Source organism: Mastigoproctus giganteus, chromosome 12 (genome assembly GCF_048544385.1).
Source record: "Mastigoproctus giganteus isolate SK-2022 chromosome 12, ASM4854438v1, whole genome shotgun sequence".
NCBI lineage: Eukaryota > Metazoa > Arthropoda > Arachnida > Uropygi > Thelyphonidae > Mastigoproctus > Mastigoproctus giganteus.
The window spans coordinates 92,033,811-92,052,091 of NC_143586.1; the positions used below are offsets into that span (position 1 = coordinate 92,033,811).

General features: G+C 37.4%; 1 protein-coding gene across 1 annotated transcript in view; it reads right to left on the minus strand.

The window, feature by feature from the left end:
- LOC150077275 (uncharacterized) overlaps positions 1-18,281 on the minus strand; it is a 133,461-nt gene that overhangs the window by 43,771 nt on the left and 71,409 nt on the right. Inside the window, exons 4-6 of the mRNA XM_090385837.1 lie at positions 13,182-13,331; positions 1,238-1,355; positions 322-537 (exon numbers count right to left, since the gene is read on the minus strand). Coding sequence (XP_090241963.1) covers positions 322-537; positions 1,238-1,355; positions 13,182-13,331 — 484 coding nt within the window. The remainder of the gene's footprint in view (positions 1-321; positions 538-1,237; positions 1,356-13,181; positions 13,332-18,281) is intronic.

The window sequence follows — 18,281 nt, forward strand, 5'->3', positions numbered from 1 at the left end:
TGTATTACATTATGTATGACACAAGAACAAAACAAACTACACCTGCATGTCATAATATTATGTGGATGTGTAAAATGGTGTTCCATGAACTGTTGCATCACAAACAAATGAAGAATGGCACTATATAAAAACACAAATGTTTTTATAAACTGCATTCACATGTGATCAATAAAAAAATTCATTATTGGAAATTATTGAACCTGCCTTGTATATAAAAACTTACTTTTTTTTTTTTTTTCATTAAGATACTTTCTATAAGAAGGTCAAAATTATGAGAGAATTAAATTAGAAAGCACACATTAGAAGGCAAAAATCCATAACCTTGAGTGTATGTGCCATGCAAACCATTCAATAATGGTTCTGGAAAGTTATCACTCAATGTCTGGTTTTGATGGTGACAATCAAGAAAATTCCCACAGACATCATTCTTTACCAATTCAATTATATGAACACCTGAATCATTTTCTGGCTGTGATTCTTCATTAGGAACAGAAGTATTTGGTTGAAATTGCATATTCCCTAAACCTGGTATAAAACCTGAAATTAAAATCATTGAATAATTATTAATATATTTAAATAACATGTAGGTTATCTTTAATTCAAATCCAAACTAACAAATTAAAATAAATTATTTTAATAAAATAAATTAACATTAAGCAAAATGTAACAAATAAAATAATTTGGTCTTTTGGTGCATTTCTGTGAGTGAGATGGTGCATTTGAAATGAGTGAGATATATCTACTGAATAAATGATATTTAGACTATTAAGAATAAGCAGATTCTTAATAGTCCAAATGTTACGTGATTGTTTTCCATTAAGATTATTCCTACATATAATACCACTATTATACTATGTGAAATTAATAATATAGTTTATTAAGCTATTCACCTAAACTACTATACATTAAGGTAATGTTTCATGTATCTTACTGATACCAATCTTCAGACTGCTGCTGACAGACTCCTCTTGCCGATGCTCCCATAAACCTGACGTGCATACGTTTCTGGGAGCAGCAGCACGAGGAGTCTGTCAGCAGCGCAGTCTGAAGATGGGTATCAGTTAGATACCTGAAACATTGCCTTAATATATAGTAGTTTAGACGAATGGCTTGTTAAATATATTATTAATTTAACATGGTATAAGAGTGGTATTATATTTAGGAATAACCTTAAATAAAATGTTGATTTCATTAAAAATCAAACTTAACAGTTCTGAGAAAAAAAAACTAAATTTACCATTTCTCTGAAGGAAATTCAAAGTGTCATCAAAGCCTTTGTGAAATCTTTTATTTAACGTTTCAGGAGAAGAAGGAAACATAGTACGAAATAAGCGATAGAAATTTGCAGGAGTGACCTAGAATCAAAAAGGAGTTAAAGCCAAAGTAAAATATATTCAGAAATATATCAGCAGAAAACAAATTTATCTAAAACAATGATTTCTGAACTTATATTTATACACTCAGTGATCACTGAATTATGACCACTCATTTGTACTGGATCATGATGCACAGTTTGCAGTATAAAAAGCCAAACAGCTTCATATGCCAAAGCAGCGGTAATTTGCATCTGGTCATGTAAGTCACAATGATAAAGTAGCAATTATGGGACATAATAATATCATGAAGTTTCAAAAGGGCATGATTGTGGGAGCTCATGCCTCGAGGCCTCCACGTTGGAAACAGCACGTGTTGTCAGTTGCTCACGGCCAACTGTTACGGTGTACAAAGAAAGGTGTCAAATGGCCCAAACCACCTCCCACTGGCATAAAGAACTGTAAAGGTTTATGTAAGGTGGATGTTCACTGAGCGAAGGGTGCAGTGTGTTGAACAGGTTCAATGGCAGGTCACTGTGCAACATTGACATTGCCTATATGAGGAATGCAAGAACAATATTCCAAATGATGATGGCTGCACACTCAGATGTATGGGGTCCCACAGCAGACACTCCTCAATGCTGATCACTGATGGTGAATGCTGTGGTGTCAACAACATGTTGGTTGGACACTGGAGGATTGGAAAAGTGTGTTTATCAGATGAGTCTAAATACCTGGTGAAACATGCCAACAGACACCTTTATGTGCGGCAAAAGTAATGAGTCCATAGAGCCATCATGCATGGTGCCTCCTATCCAGGCAGCTGGCAAGAGCTAGAACCCCTGGTGAATATGGGCCAATACTTCACTGGTGAGGTCTACCAGCAGCTCTTAGGAGACCATGTGACCGAAATAAGATCTTCCAAGATGATAATGTACTATGCCATCTGGCCCACGCTATGCACAAATGGTTCAAGGAACACAGTGAAGATATCACCCATCTTGATTTGCCTCCAAATTTGCTTAACCTCAATCCAATTGAATGCCTGTGGGATGTGAGGCATATGGACATGCAACCATCACCTATTCTAACACTGGAAAGCCTTGCAGGCAGCATAACTCTGGATACCTACAGATGTCTTCAGACATCTAGTTGAGTCAATGCCTAGGTGAATATAACTGTTATCTATGCAAACAGTGGCCTAACATGGTATTAGATAGGTGGTCATAGTTCAGTGATCACTAAGTGTACACTCATCTCAATAGTAACAATGTACTGTATACAAATAAGCACATTCATAAAAAATAATTCTTCCACTTCTCAAATAACTAATAACAAATTTTAGTTAGCTGCATATCAAGTCACACATCAATTTTTTATTTATAAAGTTGAATCTCCCAAAACAGGTAATCATTTTACAGCACTACCAGAATCCAGATATTTGTAAGAAAATAGGCAAATCCAGCAAACCACTCAAGCATTGACAAATTTAGTTTCGGTGCTGGCTATTTGTGCAAGAACAACATTAAAACTGATAGTGCATGGTGAAGATTTCATCTCAGCTCAAATGTTTTAACTATGCTTCAACCCACAAGTGGATCTAGGGTTTGCAGAGCTGAGTGAAAACTAATTGTGTAGGGACAGGTACAAAATAACTGTTCAGAACCAGTGATTAGTATTCAAAGGATCATTTTCATGAACTAATAAAATGGTTCAGATCATTACAGGAACAACAACAACAACAGTAGATATATTTATTGACTTAAATATTACATTTTAAAAACATAAAATTAAATACAACTGTTTGAATATAAGGTAATCTACAAACAAGAAAATAAAGTATGATTATAAACAACACAAAAATAGTTCATAAACATGGCTTTCCTGTATATTTAATTCTCTAAACTAAAACTTGAATTCATTTCATTATAACCATGAGGCTGGCCAAAAGGGCAGACTGGGTATGGTAAAATCTTGTGCCCACCCAGACCTAGCCCTGTTTCATTTACTTGTGGAACTTTGTCAAAAGGTATGGGATTCTGCTGATATGGAGAACTTAATTTCTGGTTTCTGCAATTTATGGGGACACTAAGCTGTTAAAAGGAACTCAGTGAATGCTCTAAACAACTTTTAAGTTGTTTTATTTGTAAGCAACATTGACATATCAACTTTGCACATTTTTATTTGACTAGAAAAACAAAATTTAGACTTCATTCATACACATTATTCAACGATTATGGCTATTCTATAATAAAATTATCTTAAAGGAGCTTTGTTTGTACAGTATTAGTGGAAGTCCAAAATTCAGGATCAGCTTGCATATTTGACATGAATCTGCCTTTAAATATGCTGTCTGACAAACAACAACAAAAAAAAGCTGTAAGCATTATAGCAGTTTAAAAGGCAAGTGGAGATCATTATCACTTTGTGGAAAAAGTTGCATTGCTAAAAAATGCAACAGCAAAACTTAAGTATTCATTAACATGTACAGTATACATATAATGGAAGGGGAAAATATATTTTTTTATTTGTATGATTAATACTTTTCTACATGTTGTGTGTTACTCTTCCCTTAACTGTAATACTCACATACAGTACTATTTAATAAGTTGCAGTACTTTTTTTTTGTAATGAATAAAACATCCAAGATCCTGTAAAGATCAGAACCCAAGATTGCCAGATTTGGGTAGTTAAGATGTACATCTTACCTCACAACAAAGTAATGGGACAATATGAGCAATACTAACACTTTTTTTTTGTCCTTGCCTTTTTCCCATTATATATGAGGTCAGCATTTTTACTGTTTTGGCATGAAATTTTTACAGCTGGATGCCCTTCCTGACGTCAACCCTCACCCTTTATCTGGGCTGGGGATATGTGGTGGCCATTCACTGACTTTCTGTATTTGGGGGTCATGGACTCAAATCCTGGTCTAATCAAGGTGTGCTAAGCACTGCTGCACCTGGCTACGGAGGCACCACTAGCACACATAAATAAGTTAAAAATATTCTTAAAATAAAAGTACTATAGTTTATAAAACTGTATTTTACTATAGTTTTCAAAAATATAATCAAATGGATTATTACCTGATTAATAGCATAGAAATAGCTGACGTTAAAAAAATTAGTATTAATAAAATTTTTAAAAGACAAACAAAATATTCATATACATTTACACTAAAATTATCAGAGACCTTTATATGTCAATAAAGAATAATTTAAAAACATCACCTAATTTCATTTTTATTAATTGACTATTTTACTAGAAATCAGAGCAATATGTGCCACAATATAGAGGTAATTACAGATATGTCTGCAATTACCTCTATGCCTATCATGTCTGTAAAAGTGTATTCACTATGCTGGTTTTCAGAATAAAAAAATTAAATAATCCTGAGTAATTATTCTCCTAATCAGCCAAAATAATTATGCAAGAAAGTTTGAAAAGACTGATTGCTCTGGAAAATTGCCAGCCTGCTTTCTTGTAAAGAGTGATAATGCTTGCATTTTCATGTGTGTTGGTATACAATTCTAAAATATCAAAATAATTTAGAAATTCCTCTATAATCTTAGTGAAAAAATTAAAAACTATTTTTCCCCCAAAAAAATCAGTTTTATTATTTTTTTTTACTTCAGAATCAGGCTTCTAATTTTATAAAGCACTTTCAAAAGGCATTTTTTTTTTATAAGGTTAGTTTGTTTTTTCAACAAGATTACTAAAGCCATGAGGCATGATGGCCTTATTTGCTCTTCTGTGTTTATACTAGTGTCAACAGTTAATTATATTTTGCAAAATCCTGCAATATACCTACAATAATCTTGGTTACCAAGATTATTGTAGGTATATAGCAATATAACAACTTACCAAGTATATTAGCATATAAAAATTCTAAAACTGAGATTGCTAAAATAAATTAGCTGACATAAATGATTATACGTAGTATCACGGTGTGGAGGGTAAGGCACCACTGGCTGTTAGCACAAATGTGATATCAGAACTCTCATGAAGAAAACAGAATTCTGTGAATGCCAGGTAGAGGTGTGTGTCTGAAGCTTATGAAGCATCAGCCAAAAAAAAAAATTTCACAGATCCATTCCCCCTTGAATTTATTTAACCTATCAACTTCCACAACGAGAGATGGAAATTTGTTCCAGCAATCAACTACCTGCTGGCTAAAGCAAATTTCCGCACATCTACTCTACAACTGCCTTTCCTCAATTTGAATTTATGCCTCCCTGGGTCCTTGATGCTACAGAAGCAGAGTTAGGTGGGTTGGAAAACTGATAGCTTGGGGGGGATACACAGCCTAATAGATTAACAGTAGCTGCTGGCAGAAGTGAAAGTGATTCTTGCACTGCTTCTATTAAAATGAGCAGCAGCCTGGAAAAGAAGGTGCAGGCGATTCCAGAGACTGCTGGGAGTCATTGTGGAACAATTAAATACATGGGTGTATTAGGGTAGCTAGGAACAGGTGCATGTATACTTGTGTGTACACCAATGCTAGGAGTTTGGTAAATGAATTTTATGGATTTGAGGTGTTGGTCAAAACTTCAGATATTGTTCGGATAACAGAGATGTGCTATCACACAGATATTAGGAATGCACAACTGGAATTTGGGGAGTAGAATGTGTACAGGAAGGGAGGAGGGGGTTATGCTATTGGTTAAGAAACACAAAATCCAAGGAAGTACAGCCAGTTGATACGGCTGTACAGTGCATTCCTAATGTCTTTCCCCACTGGGAAAGCAAAATTTAGAGTAGGAGTGTGTTATAAGCCTAATGACTCTGATGAGTATAATAAACAATTGTACAGAGAAATAAAGTGGGCAAGTAAATCAGAGCATCTTATAATGGGGGATTTAAATTGCCCAGATATTGACTGGAATTTTTAGGTTGGTTACTTTGTTTTTGACACACTAGCAAGGCTTTTGTTGATTTATTGGATGTTTGTTTTCTACAGCAGCATGTTCAGGAGGCAACTAGAGGCAGCAATACTTTTGATTTATCAGTATTGATTCTTCATGCATTAAGCATCTGCAGATAAAGGAACCACTAGGTGGCACTGATTATAGTGTGCTCAATGGGGATTACTCAAAGAGGTAACTACCATCAGGGATAAAGGGAAGGATTTCTGCTTTTGTAAAGGTGACTATGGTGGTCTGAGACAGTATTTAAATTCTATACAGTGGGACCAACAGCAAATTCAAAACGGGAAGCATTCAAAGAATTAATCTTGGAAGCTACTAGGCTTTTCATACCAACTAAGAAATACTGTTCAAGATTTAGGCCTAAATGGATGTCAGATGAACTAATCAGACATGTGGCAGACAAGAAAAATGCATGGGATACATATAAATTAACAGGTGACACAGAAGCCTATTATAGATATAAGCTGGTCTGTAACCAAGTCACAAAGGAGGTTAGTCAGGCAAATCCAGATTACAAGAAATCTTTGGCAAAGAATGCAAATAAAAACAGCAAAGCGTTCTTTATTTATATAAACTCTAGAAGGAAGGGGATGAATCAGATTGGTCCACTTGATATTGATGGTTCAACTGTTGATGATCTTGCTCAGGTAGCTAACAAATTAATGAATATTTTGCATCTACATTCACACATGAGAAGTTTTTCAGGGAGGGGAATGCCAGACGTGTATTAAACTCTGGCAGTAAGCTAGATAATCTTGTAATAACAGAGTAAAGTGGAGGAGAAATTGTTGAAGATAAACATAAGGCAGGCACATGGGGCAGATGGAATCAATCCAGTTATATTAAGGAGGCAGCAAAGGAAGTAAGCAAACCCTTAGCCATAATTATGAGAGCTTCCTTGGACTTACTGGAGGTACCCGTGGACTGCAGATGTGCAAATGTGACCCCAATCCACAAAGGAGGATCAAAGGGATACAAAGGTAATTACAGACCTGTTAGTTTAACTTCTGTGCCAGGGAAATTAATGGAGGCACTGGTTAAAGAAGCATTGCAGGATCATCTAGACAAGACTTTGGTTATAGCTCAGACACAGCATGGGTTTGTTAATGGGAAGTTTTGTCTAACCAGTTTGATTGGATACTATGATGTGGTCACAAAGGAACTGGATGCAAAGAATAATTTTGATATCATATATTCGGATCTTAGAAAGGCTTTTGATACTGTTGCACATGGAAGACTGCTGCACAAATTGGAGCAATGTGGCATTGGAGACAAATTGCTGCTTTGGATAAAGGGATGGTTGAGTGCGAGACAATAGAGTGGTAATCAATGGAAACTGCTCTTCATGGACAAATTTTATTAGTGGAGTTCCCCAGGGTTCAGTTTTGGGCCCATTGTTCTTTTGTATATTAATCAATGCTATTGATGAAGGTATATCAGGTTTAATGTCCAAGTTTGCAGATGATATAAAGGTTGGCAGGGTTATTAACACCAGTAAAGACAGTATGCTACTCCAACTGGATCTAGATAAGTTGGGCAAATGGGCTTAGAAGTGGCAACTGAAGTTTAACATTAAGAAATGTAAAGCACTGCATATGGGAAGAAGTAACCCCAGAGTAACGTATCAACTATGCGGTACTACACTGTCAGTGGTAGAGAGTGAAAAGACCTGGGGGTAATTTGTGCAGGCAGATATGTTTTCTGAGCAGTGCAGACGGTCTGCAAGAGTAGCTCATGGTGCCTTGTCAATGATATATAGGAATTTTTCTAGGAGGGATAAAGAAGTGATTATTCCCTTGTATAAGGCAATGGTCAGGCCACACCTTGAGTACTGTATACAAGTCTGGAGACTTCATTTTAAGAAGGATATACAGATTCCTGTACATCCTTCTTAAAATGAACGGGTACAGAGAAGGGCAACAAGGTTAGTGAATGGAACAAAGGGTTGCTCATACGAAGAAAGCTTAAGTTTTTCAGATTACAGTGTCTGGAGACTAGGCACCTGCAAGGTGATCTGATTGAGGTGTATAAAGCCTTGAATTGTTTGAGCATGCTCAATGCTAATGGGATTCTTCCTCTTGTTCAGAATAATCGCCTGAGAGGGCATAAATTCAAAGTGAGGAAAGACAATTGTAGGATGTGTGCAGAAGTTTTCCTTTACCAGAGGGTGGTTGATTACTGGAACAAACTTCCATCAGTCGTAGAAGTTTATAGCTTAAATAGATTCAAGGCAGAACTAGACAATCATTTGGAGCGAGTGGATAGGTGAAATGAAAAGGGTGCTTTTTTTTTTTTCTTGGCTGATGCCTATATAAGCTTGCTTTCTTGCATCATGTGCCTTTGCTAATGCTAATCTGAGCAAGAGTAAGAATCCCATTCGGAATTGAGCCTGCTCAACCCATTCAAGGTCTTATATGTCTCAAACAGATCACCTCACAGGTGCCTAGTCTCCAGACGCTGCAATTTTCAGAACCTAAGTCTTTCTTGGTAAGAGGACCCGCCTTCATTCCCCTCACCAATCTAGTTGCCCTTCTCTATACTCACTCAAGCAACTCTACATCCTTCCTAAAATGAGTCCTCCAGACCTGTACGCAGTACTTAAGGTGCAGCCTGACCATTGCCTTATACAAAAGGATAATCACCACCTTTTCCCTACTACCAAAATTCTTGTATATCATTTTGAATATCCCATGACCTGCTCTGGCACTGCTCAGAAAACTTCATATCTGACAGCACAATTACTCCCAGGTCTTTTTTCATTTACTACCACACAGTTGGTACGTTTCTCTGGGGGTCATTTCTACCCATATGCAATACTTTGCATTTGTCAATGTTAAACTTCAGGTACCACTCCTCAGCCCATCTGCCCAAATTTTTTAGATCCTGTTGCAGTAGCACACTGCCATTTCTGTCATTAACAACCCTGCCAACCTTTGTATCATCTGCAATTTTCAACATTAAGCCTGATATACCTTCATCAATATAAAACAAAACAACAGCGTGCCCAACACCAAACCCTGTGGAGCTCTACTAATAACATTATTCCATGAAGAGCAGTGTCCACTGATTACCACTCTCTGTCTTCTCCCACTCAACCACCCTTTTAACCATTGTAGCAAATTACCCTTAATACCATACTGCTCCAATTTCTACAGTAGTCTTCCATATGCAACAGTGTCAAAAGCTTCCCGGAAATCCAAGTACAGGTCGACCATCACTAATCCGGTTCCACTGCTAATTTGGACATAATGTCTGCGAAAGTAATTTCAAATTTCCTGGGTCGGCTACTGTTTTGGTGGCATTGGTTGCAGGATCAGCTGTTAGCGCGAACTCGTAAACACTGGCAAGCCATTCCCACTTGTTTTTCTGCATTTATTATTATAACCTGCTCACATTTAGCCCCAGCCATGGTTCCAGTGCATAAAGGAAGTGCCTCTCGTGGTGTAAAGCGCAAACACCGTACATTGTCCATAACAGATAAAGTTGAACTTCTGAAAAAATTCGACAGCGGTGTGTCTGTGAAAAGTTTAACTCTGCTTAATTGTAAATTCCAGCAATTTCTCTCAGTTCCTCTTATCTTAGTAATTTTCTTTAAGCCATTCCTTTTTAGATTTTTTTTACAACACACTTATACAAACTTGCAGAAAACACAACACAATATGATGGATAATACAGCGCGCTAACGAACTTGTTTTCACAAAATCTCTCACAATACTGATAAACTTATTGCGATGTTTGAGAGTTTATTTTATCGTAATTAGTTTTATTGCAGCGCTCACTGCACGTGCAATAAAGTAATCACAAACTACCTTCATATGCATGCCATAATAGCATCACATGCATGTGGCCAACATGGCTTGTCAAGAAATAAAGTAACCAACATATGTGGCCATGTTGGCCACATATATGCGACATAAAAAAAAAAAAGACTTTTTTTTATATATTTTAAGCGAAAAAACGACAACACTGACATTACAATATTTATTTTAGAATTACTAATCAAATTATTTCCTAAATATTTTTTGACCTCTGGGGAATTTTTTTCTTAAACTAGTTCGGCAGTCAACGTGTTAAAGGTAGGAGGAGGTGGCTAGCTGTTGGGTAAAATGTATGTGATAAAATAACCACTGGTGATCTGGCAAACTCACTAATCAGGCACCCCACAGGTCCCAATGCTGCCTGATTAGTGATGGTCGACCTGTATATGAAATCAAAATTATTTTTTGCATCCAGTTCCATTGTAACCACATCATAATATCCTTAACAAACCCATGCTGTGTCTAAATTATTACTGCACTCTTGTCTAGATGATTATGCAATGCATCTTTAACCAGTAACTCCATTATTTTTCCTGGAACAGAAATTAAACTAACTGGTCTGTAATTACTCATGTCACCCTTAGACCCCCCTTTGTGAATTGGGGATATATTTGCACATCTGCAGTCTGTGGGGACTTCCTGAGTCCAAGGATGCTCTCATAATTAGGGCTAAGGTTTTGCTTATTTCCTTTGCTGCTGCTTCTAATATAACTGGATAGATCCCATCCATCTGATGTGCCTGTCTTATGTTTAACTTCAACAATTTTTCTTCCACTTTGCTCTTAGTTATTACAAAATCATTAAGCTCCCTGATAGAGTTTAATAAGCTTCTGTGATCCACTTCCCTACAGAATTCCTCATATGATGCAAAATAATCATTCAGTTTGTCAGCTATCTGAGCAGGATCATCAACAGTCGAACCATCGATTTCAAGTGGACCAATCTGATTCATTCCTTTCCTTGTAGAGTTTATATAAGTAAAGAAGTCTTTGCTGTTTTTCTTAGCATCCTTTGCCAAAGATTTCTCGTATCTGCCTTCGCTTGCCTAACCTTCCTTTGTCACTTGATTACAGACTAGCTCATATTTATCGTAGGCTTCTGTGTCGCCTCATAATTTATATGCATTTTTCTTCTCTGCCATGAATCTCATTAGTTTATCTGACATCCATTTAAGCCTAAACAGTATTTCATAGTCGGTATGAAAGGTATAACCTTGAACAGTATTTCACAGTCAGTATGAAAAGCCTAGTAACTTCCACGATTACTTCCTGGAATGCTTCCAATTTAGAATCTGGTAACATCATCAGTTGGTCCCACTGCATACAATTTAAAAACTGTCTGAGACCACTGTAGTCCCTTTATGGAAGCAAAAACCCTTCCCTTTACCCTGATGGTAGTAATAACTTGAAGTAAATCCCACATCAGTACAGTATGATCACTGCCACCCAGTGGTTCCTTTTATCTGCAGATTCTTAATGCATGAAGAATCACTGCTGATAATCAGATCAAGAGTATTACTCCCTCTGGTTGCTTCTCTAATGTGTTGCTGTGGAAAACAATCATCCAATACATCCACAAAAGTCTTGCTAGTGTGCGAATGACCAAACCACAAGTTGCAGTCAATATCTGGCAAGTTAAAATCCCCCATTATTGCACAATCTGATTTACTGGCCCATTCTATTTCTCTGCACAACTGCTCATTATACTCATCAGATTCATTAGGCCTATAACACACCTACTCTCATTTTTCCTTTCCCAGTGCTTATGTCACACCAAACAGACCCAACATTGCATTGTCCACCAACATCAATTGGATGCACTTCCATAGATTTTATGTGTTTCTTAACTAACAGCATTACCCCTCCTCCCCTTCTACCCTGTCTATCCTTCCTGTACACACTGTACTCTCCAAATTCCAATTCTGCACTGCTTATGTCAGTGTGACACCATGTCTCTGATATCCCAACAATATCTGCTGATATTGTTTTCTTGACCAGCACTTCAAATTCATCAAATTTATTTACTATACTTCTAGCATTGGTGTACATACAAGTATACATGCACCTATTCTTATTCTTATTTATCCTAACACAGCCCATGTATTTATTTGTTCCGTGATGACTCCCACCAGTCCCTGAAAACCTCAGCACCCCACTCTCCAATATAATAGAAGCAGTGCAAGAATCACTTGCACCTCTGCCTGCAGCTACTGTTAATCTTATACTCTGTGAACCCTCCTCCCCAAAGCTAGCAGTTTTCCGACCCACCTAACACTGCCTCGATAGCATCAGCAAATATTCTTGCACACCCCTTCTATTCAGTGTATCCCATCTCTGTAGATGTAGTCTCTCCTGTTAACAAGCACAGACCATGCTGAGAAAAATTCTATCCCTTCAGCCTTGCACATTCCCTCCAGGGCCGAATTGATTGACAAGGCTCTCATCATATACTCCCTCCTATTGTGTCTGGGAAGAATTGCAGACACTTTCAAATTTAACCCTAACTTGCGACTTTTTTTCAACATTGACCCATACTTGTTAAGTCTGCAGTTTTCCTACTCTTAATGTCATTAGTGCCAACGTGTACAACAATATCACCCTTTGTGCTCTTAAAAGATGATATCTGCTCTACACCATCATCAACTTTTGCCCCTGGCAGACATAACCTGGTCCTATTCCACCTATTCTTTTTACACAATATGTTATCCATGTCCCTGGCAAAGGAGTCACCGACAATAACTATCTCCTGAGGGACCAGTGCATTCTGCCTTGGAGATTGCTGCTGAGTGATTTAAGTCTATTCAACCTGAATTCCTGCGATGCTATATCAGTGAGCTTGGCCACTTTACTGATACAACTGCACTCATTGTATCAGAAAACAGATTCACTGATACAATTGGGTATTGTGGGTGTAAATCTGAATACTATGGTGTTCCGTGCATGTGTTCACATTAGATGTGCTGACTTACACATCTAAAATTGCAGATTGTCAAAGTGACAATATAATAAGACTATACATCAATGAATCACTTTAATAAAAGAGTAATGTTTGCTTTTAAACAGCTTAGCTTCTTTTAATCGGAAACATAATTTCACGGATACAAACATTATATTAGCACTTACTTCAACATTCATTTGTGCAACCTCTATTTTCAGACTGCTAAAATTGGTATCCTGTGGGCATATATCACAATCACTAGCAAAGGGTGAAACTGTTATTGTATGTTCATCAAAATGGGGGAGATTGTTACTAAATCCACCATCAATATAGTCCTGGAAAAAAAAAAATGTTTTACAATTTTTTTACATAAAATTATATACGGTGAATTATCATTAAAACAAGACATCTACAGTAGCAAGCATTATTAATGTACAATCAATTTAATAACATAAATATACAGAAAAAGGCAGATCTTAAAATACTATCATTCTGACAGAGAGATTGGCTATTGGCTATTAGACTGTAATCAACATACAGAATTCAGGACATACAAGTTAGTGCAATGCATAAGTTCCATAAGCAGTAAATCACCAAAGTTGGTGAAATGGAATTGTTTTCATTACATCTCATATTGTGAATACCAAAAAACAAGTTGCCTGTCATTGTAATACTTTGCACAAGTTTTTTTTTTTCTTTGTTAGTTTTTGGCGCATCGGCTTCTATGGCCATAATGCACCTCCCAAGATTTTTGCAGTGCTCTGATCCAAGCCCGAGGCGGGATTCGAACCTGTGACCTTTGGGTTGCCAGGCAGGCACTTTACCCATCCGGCTAGCCCGGTCGGCCTTTGCACAAGTAAACACTTCCCTATTAGAGAAGACTAGTGTTGATTATTCTCAATAGATACCACCCAGATGGCTGTTTCAGAATATATATTATGTAGAGATGTAATGCTCTTTAATCTACAGGCTCTTAAAGTTGCAGGAATGCTTAAAGATTAATAGAAAGAAGGATAGTAGGAGAACAAAGTTTATCCCGAAAGAAAAGAAAAGGAGTCACGTCCATTTTACGCAGACTTACTCATTTATACCACGAATAAGTAACTTTTCCCCAATAGAGAAGACTATTATTACCTACTATTCTCAGTCAATACTACCAAAGTGGCTGTTTCATGATATATATGTAGATATGTAATGCTCTTTAACCTAGAGGCTCCTTTTTTTTTTTTTTTTTTTTTTTTTTTTTTTTTAGGAGCATTAGCAACTAAGGCCATATTGCTCCGGGATATGCAGTGGTCATTCCCTGACCTTTCCGCATCCTCCGTATTTGGTGGGCACGGGCTCGAACCCCGGTCTAATCAAGAAGCGTGTGCTACGCACTGCTACTCCTTCCCACCTGGCTACGGAGATGCCCTAGAGGCTCCTAAAAGATGGAGAAAAGCTTAAGAGAGCAGAAAGAAGAAGAATAGTAGGAGATCAAAGTTTATCCTGAAAGAAAGGAAAAGGAGCAATCCATTTTACTCACTCACTATTTGCTACTCTCTCAGCCCACACTGTCTGTCTTCCCTTAGTCTGCTTTAGCATAATTAACCTCCCTGAATAACTTTATTGTAAATAAAGTTATACTTGTCAAAATGTTTAGTGTCTCATGATAATATACATGATAATAACAGATAAAATTTAGTTTGTTTCTATAATTTATATGTTCACCAGCAGTGATTGATTTATTCATTGGTAAAATGCATTCAAGTTGGCATCATAAAATTTTGCATCACATATCATAATAGCCAATACAATTAGGTGCCCAACTGACTGACCGATTGGCTCAGTGGGCTAATGGGCTACTGTCTCATTGGGTATAATAAATGAGAAAAAATTGAATAACAGTTCAGTATAACAGATAATAAACTGGATGACAAGTGAACAAAACAGACTAAAATCATGTTAAAGTTTTAGGCAAATGAGCATGTAGCAGATAAGCTCTTGGTTTGATTATCAGCAGTGATTCTTCATGCATTAAGAACCTGCAGATAAATGAACCACTAGGTGGCAGTGATCACAGTGTGCTGAAGTGGGATTTACTCAAAGAGGTAACTACCATTAGGGGTAAAGGGAAGGGATATTGCTTCCGTAAAGGCGACTACGATGGACTGAGACAGTATTTAAATTCTATACAGTGGGACCAACTGATGATGTTACCAACAGCAAATTCAAAATGGGAAGCATTCAAAGAACTTATCTTGGAAGCTACTAGGCTTTACATACCAACTAAGAAATATTGTTCAAGGTTTAGGCCAAAATGGATGTCAGATGAACTAATGAGGCATATGGCAGAGAAGAAAAATGCATGGGATACTTACAAATTAACACATGACACAGAAGCCTATGTTATATACAAGTTGATCTGTAACCAAGTTACAAAGGAGGTTAGGCATACGAAGGCAGATTACGAGAAATCCTTGGCAAGGGATGCAAAGAAAAACAGCAAAGAGTTCTTTACTTATGTAAACTCTAGAAGGAAGGGGATGAATCAGATTGGTCCACTTGATATTAATGGGTCAACTGTTGATGATCCTGCTCAGGCAGCTAACAAACTAGATGAATATTTTGCATCGACATTCACACATGAGGAGTTATTCAGCGAGGGGAATGCCAGAGGTGTATTCAACTCTAGCAGTAAGCTACAGAATCTTGAAATAACTGAGAGTAAGGTGGAGGAGAGGTTGTTGAAGATAAACACAAGAAAGGCACCCAGGGTGGATGGGATCTATCCAGTTATATTAAAGGAGGCAGCAAAGGAAGTAAGCAAACCCTTAGCCATAATTATGAGAGCTTCCTTGGACTCAGGGGAGGTACCCATAGACTGGAAATGTGCAAATGTGACCCCAATTCACAAAGGAGGATCAAAGGCTGACACAAGTAATTATAGACCTGTGAGCTTAACTTCTGTTCCAGGAAAATTAATGGAGGCACTGGTTAAAGAAGCACTGCAGGGTCATTTAGACAAGACTTCAGTTATAGCTCGGACACAGCATGGTTTTGTTAAGGGGAAGTCTTGCCTGACCAATTTGATTGGATACTATGATGCAGTCACAAAAGAACTGGATGCAGGGAATAGCTTTGATATTATATACTTGGATCTTAGAAAGGCTTTTGATACTGTTGCACATGGAAGACTGCTACACAAATTGGAGCAGTGTGACATTGGAGGCAAATTGCTGCTATGGATAAAGAGGTGGTTGAGGGGGAGAAGACAGAGAGTGGTAATCAATGGACACTGCTCATCGTGGACTAATGTTATTAGTGGAGTCCCTCAGGGCTCAGTGTTGGGTCCATTATTGTTTTTTGTATTTATAAATGATATTGATGATGGTATATAAAGCTTAATGTCCAAGTTTGCAGAGGATACAAAGGTTGGCAGGGTTGTCAAGGACACTACTGACACTATGCTGCTGCAACAGGATCTGGAAAGGTTGAGCAGATGGGCTGAGAGGTGGCAAATGAAGTTTAACATTGACAAGTGTAAAGTACTACACATGGGAAACAGCAACCCCAGAGCAACGTATCAACTCTGTGGTACTACACTGACAGTGGTAGAGAATGAAAGGGACTTGGGGGGGGGGGTTGTGCAGGCAGATATGAAGTTCTCTGAGCAGTGCAGACGGGCTGCAAGAGTAGCTCATGGAGTATTGTCAATGATATACAGGAATTTTTCCAGCAGGGATAAGGAGGTGATTATTCCCTTGTATAAGGCAATGGTCAGGCCACACCTAGAGTACTGTATACAGGTCTGGAGGCCTCATTTCAAGAAGGATGTAGAGCTGCTGGAACGAGTACAGAGAAGGGCAACAAGATTAGTGAATGGAACAAAGGGGTGCTCTTACGAAGAAAGGCTTAAGTTTTGCAAATTACAGTGTCTGGAGACTAGGCACCAGCGAGGTGATCAGATAGAGGTGTATAAAGCCTTGAATGGTTTGAGCATGCTCAATGCTGATGGGATTCTTCCTCTAGCTCAGAATAATCACCTGAGAGGGCATAAATTCAAATTGAGGAAAGACAGATGTAGGATAGACGTGCGGAAATTTGCCTTTAGCCAGCGGGTGGTTGGTTGGTGGAACAGACTTCCATCCCTTGTAGTGGAGGTTGATAGCCTAAATAAGTTTAAGGCTCAGCTGGACAGGTATTTTGAACGAACAGAGGGGTGAAGTGGTTTTTTTTTTTTTTTTGGCTGATGCTGCATAAGCTTGCTTTCTTGCATCAAATGCCTCTATTAATGCTAATGCTAAAGCAAGATGTGAACAACCTTTAGGCAGGTGCTTTCCTTAACTTTTGGTTATACAATGGATTCCGGTTATTTGGGCCACCTGTTAATCGGGACAGCCGTTTATTTGGGGCAAATCTTAAAAAACAGAAACCAATCGAGAAAATAGCCAGGGTTTACTTCACTTAATTGGGACAGCATGCCGTTTAATCAGAGCAGGAGACCGCAGCACTGGAGATTACCCTACGATTGTCTCCAACGGTACCACGTGGTTCGGTCTAAATTCTTTAGGTTACAACCATAAAACAATAAAAACAATTAGCAGTCACCTGTTTATTAGGTTTTTCTGTTAGTGAAATCTATCATAAACGGACAGTAAACTCGATCTTGTTGAATTTGCGATAATACCGACAGGAATTCTGTGGGTTATTATGGTGAAATGTGTTTACACTTCCATGAAATCTTCAATCATATAAAAAAATTAATTTTCAGCTCTTCTCTTCATTCTTATTTTCAAAGCTTTGTAACTTGTTACTCCATTCTAAATTGCGCATATCGTGTTACATGCAATTTGTGTGTGCTGTGTTCTTTGTTATTGATTGCTTATCTTTTTACTATTTTAAATTTTAACCCCCACCCACAAATGTTAGTAAACAGAAATGTCAACTAGTTCATATGTACATATTACAGTATGTATTAATTATTCCGATTATCACCTATCATTTAATTTTTTAATTGGTAAGGTAATAAAGGGTAAATTTGTGCTTAATATTTCTTTACTTTTATAGCCTGTGGATAATATTCCTCCTATTTTTGCTAATTAGAATCGCTGTTTAATAGAATTAAAATTCAATTCACAAACGTGATTACAATGACTGGCACTTACTGCACATCGTATAGTGAATGGTACTTTACTATGTTGAGTTTGTCGTAACGTGATTTGATTGTACAGTGAACCAACTGTAAAGGGGGATACTTGTATTTTTAACTATTTACGTGAAACTTCGTATAATTGGGGCAACCG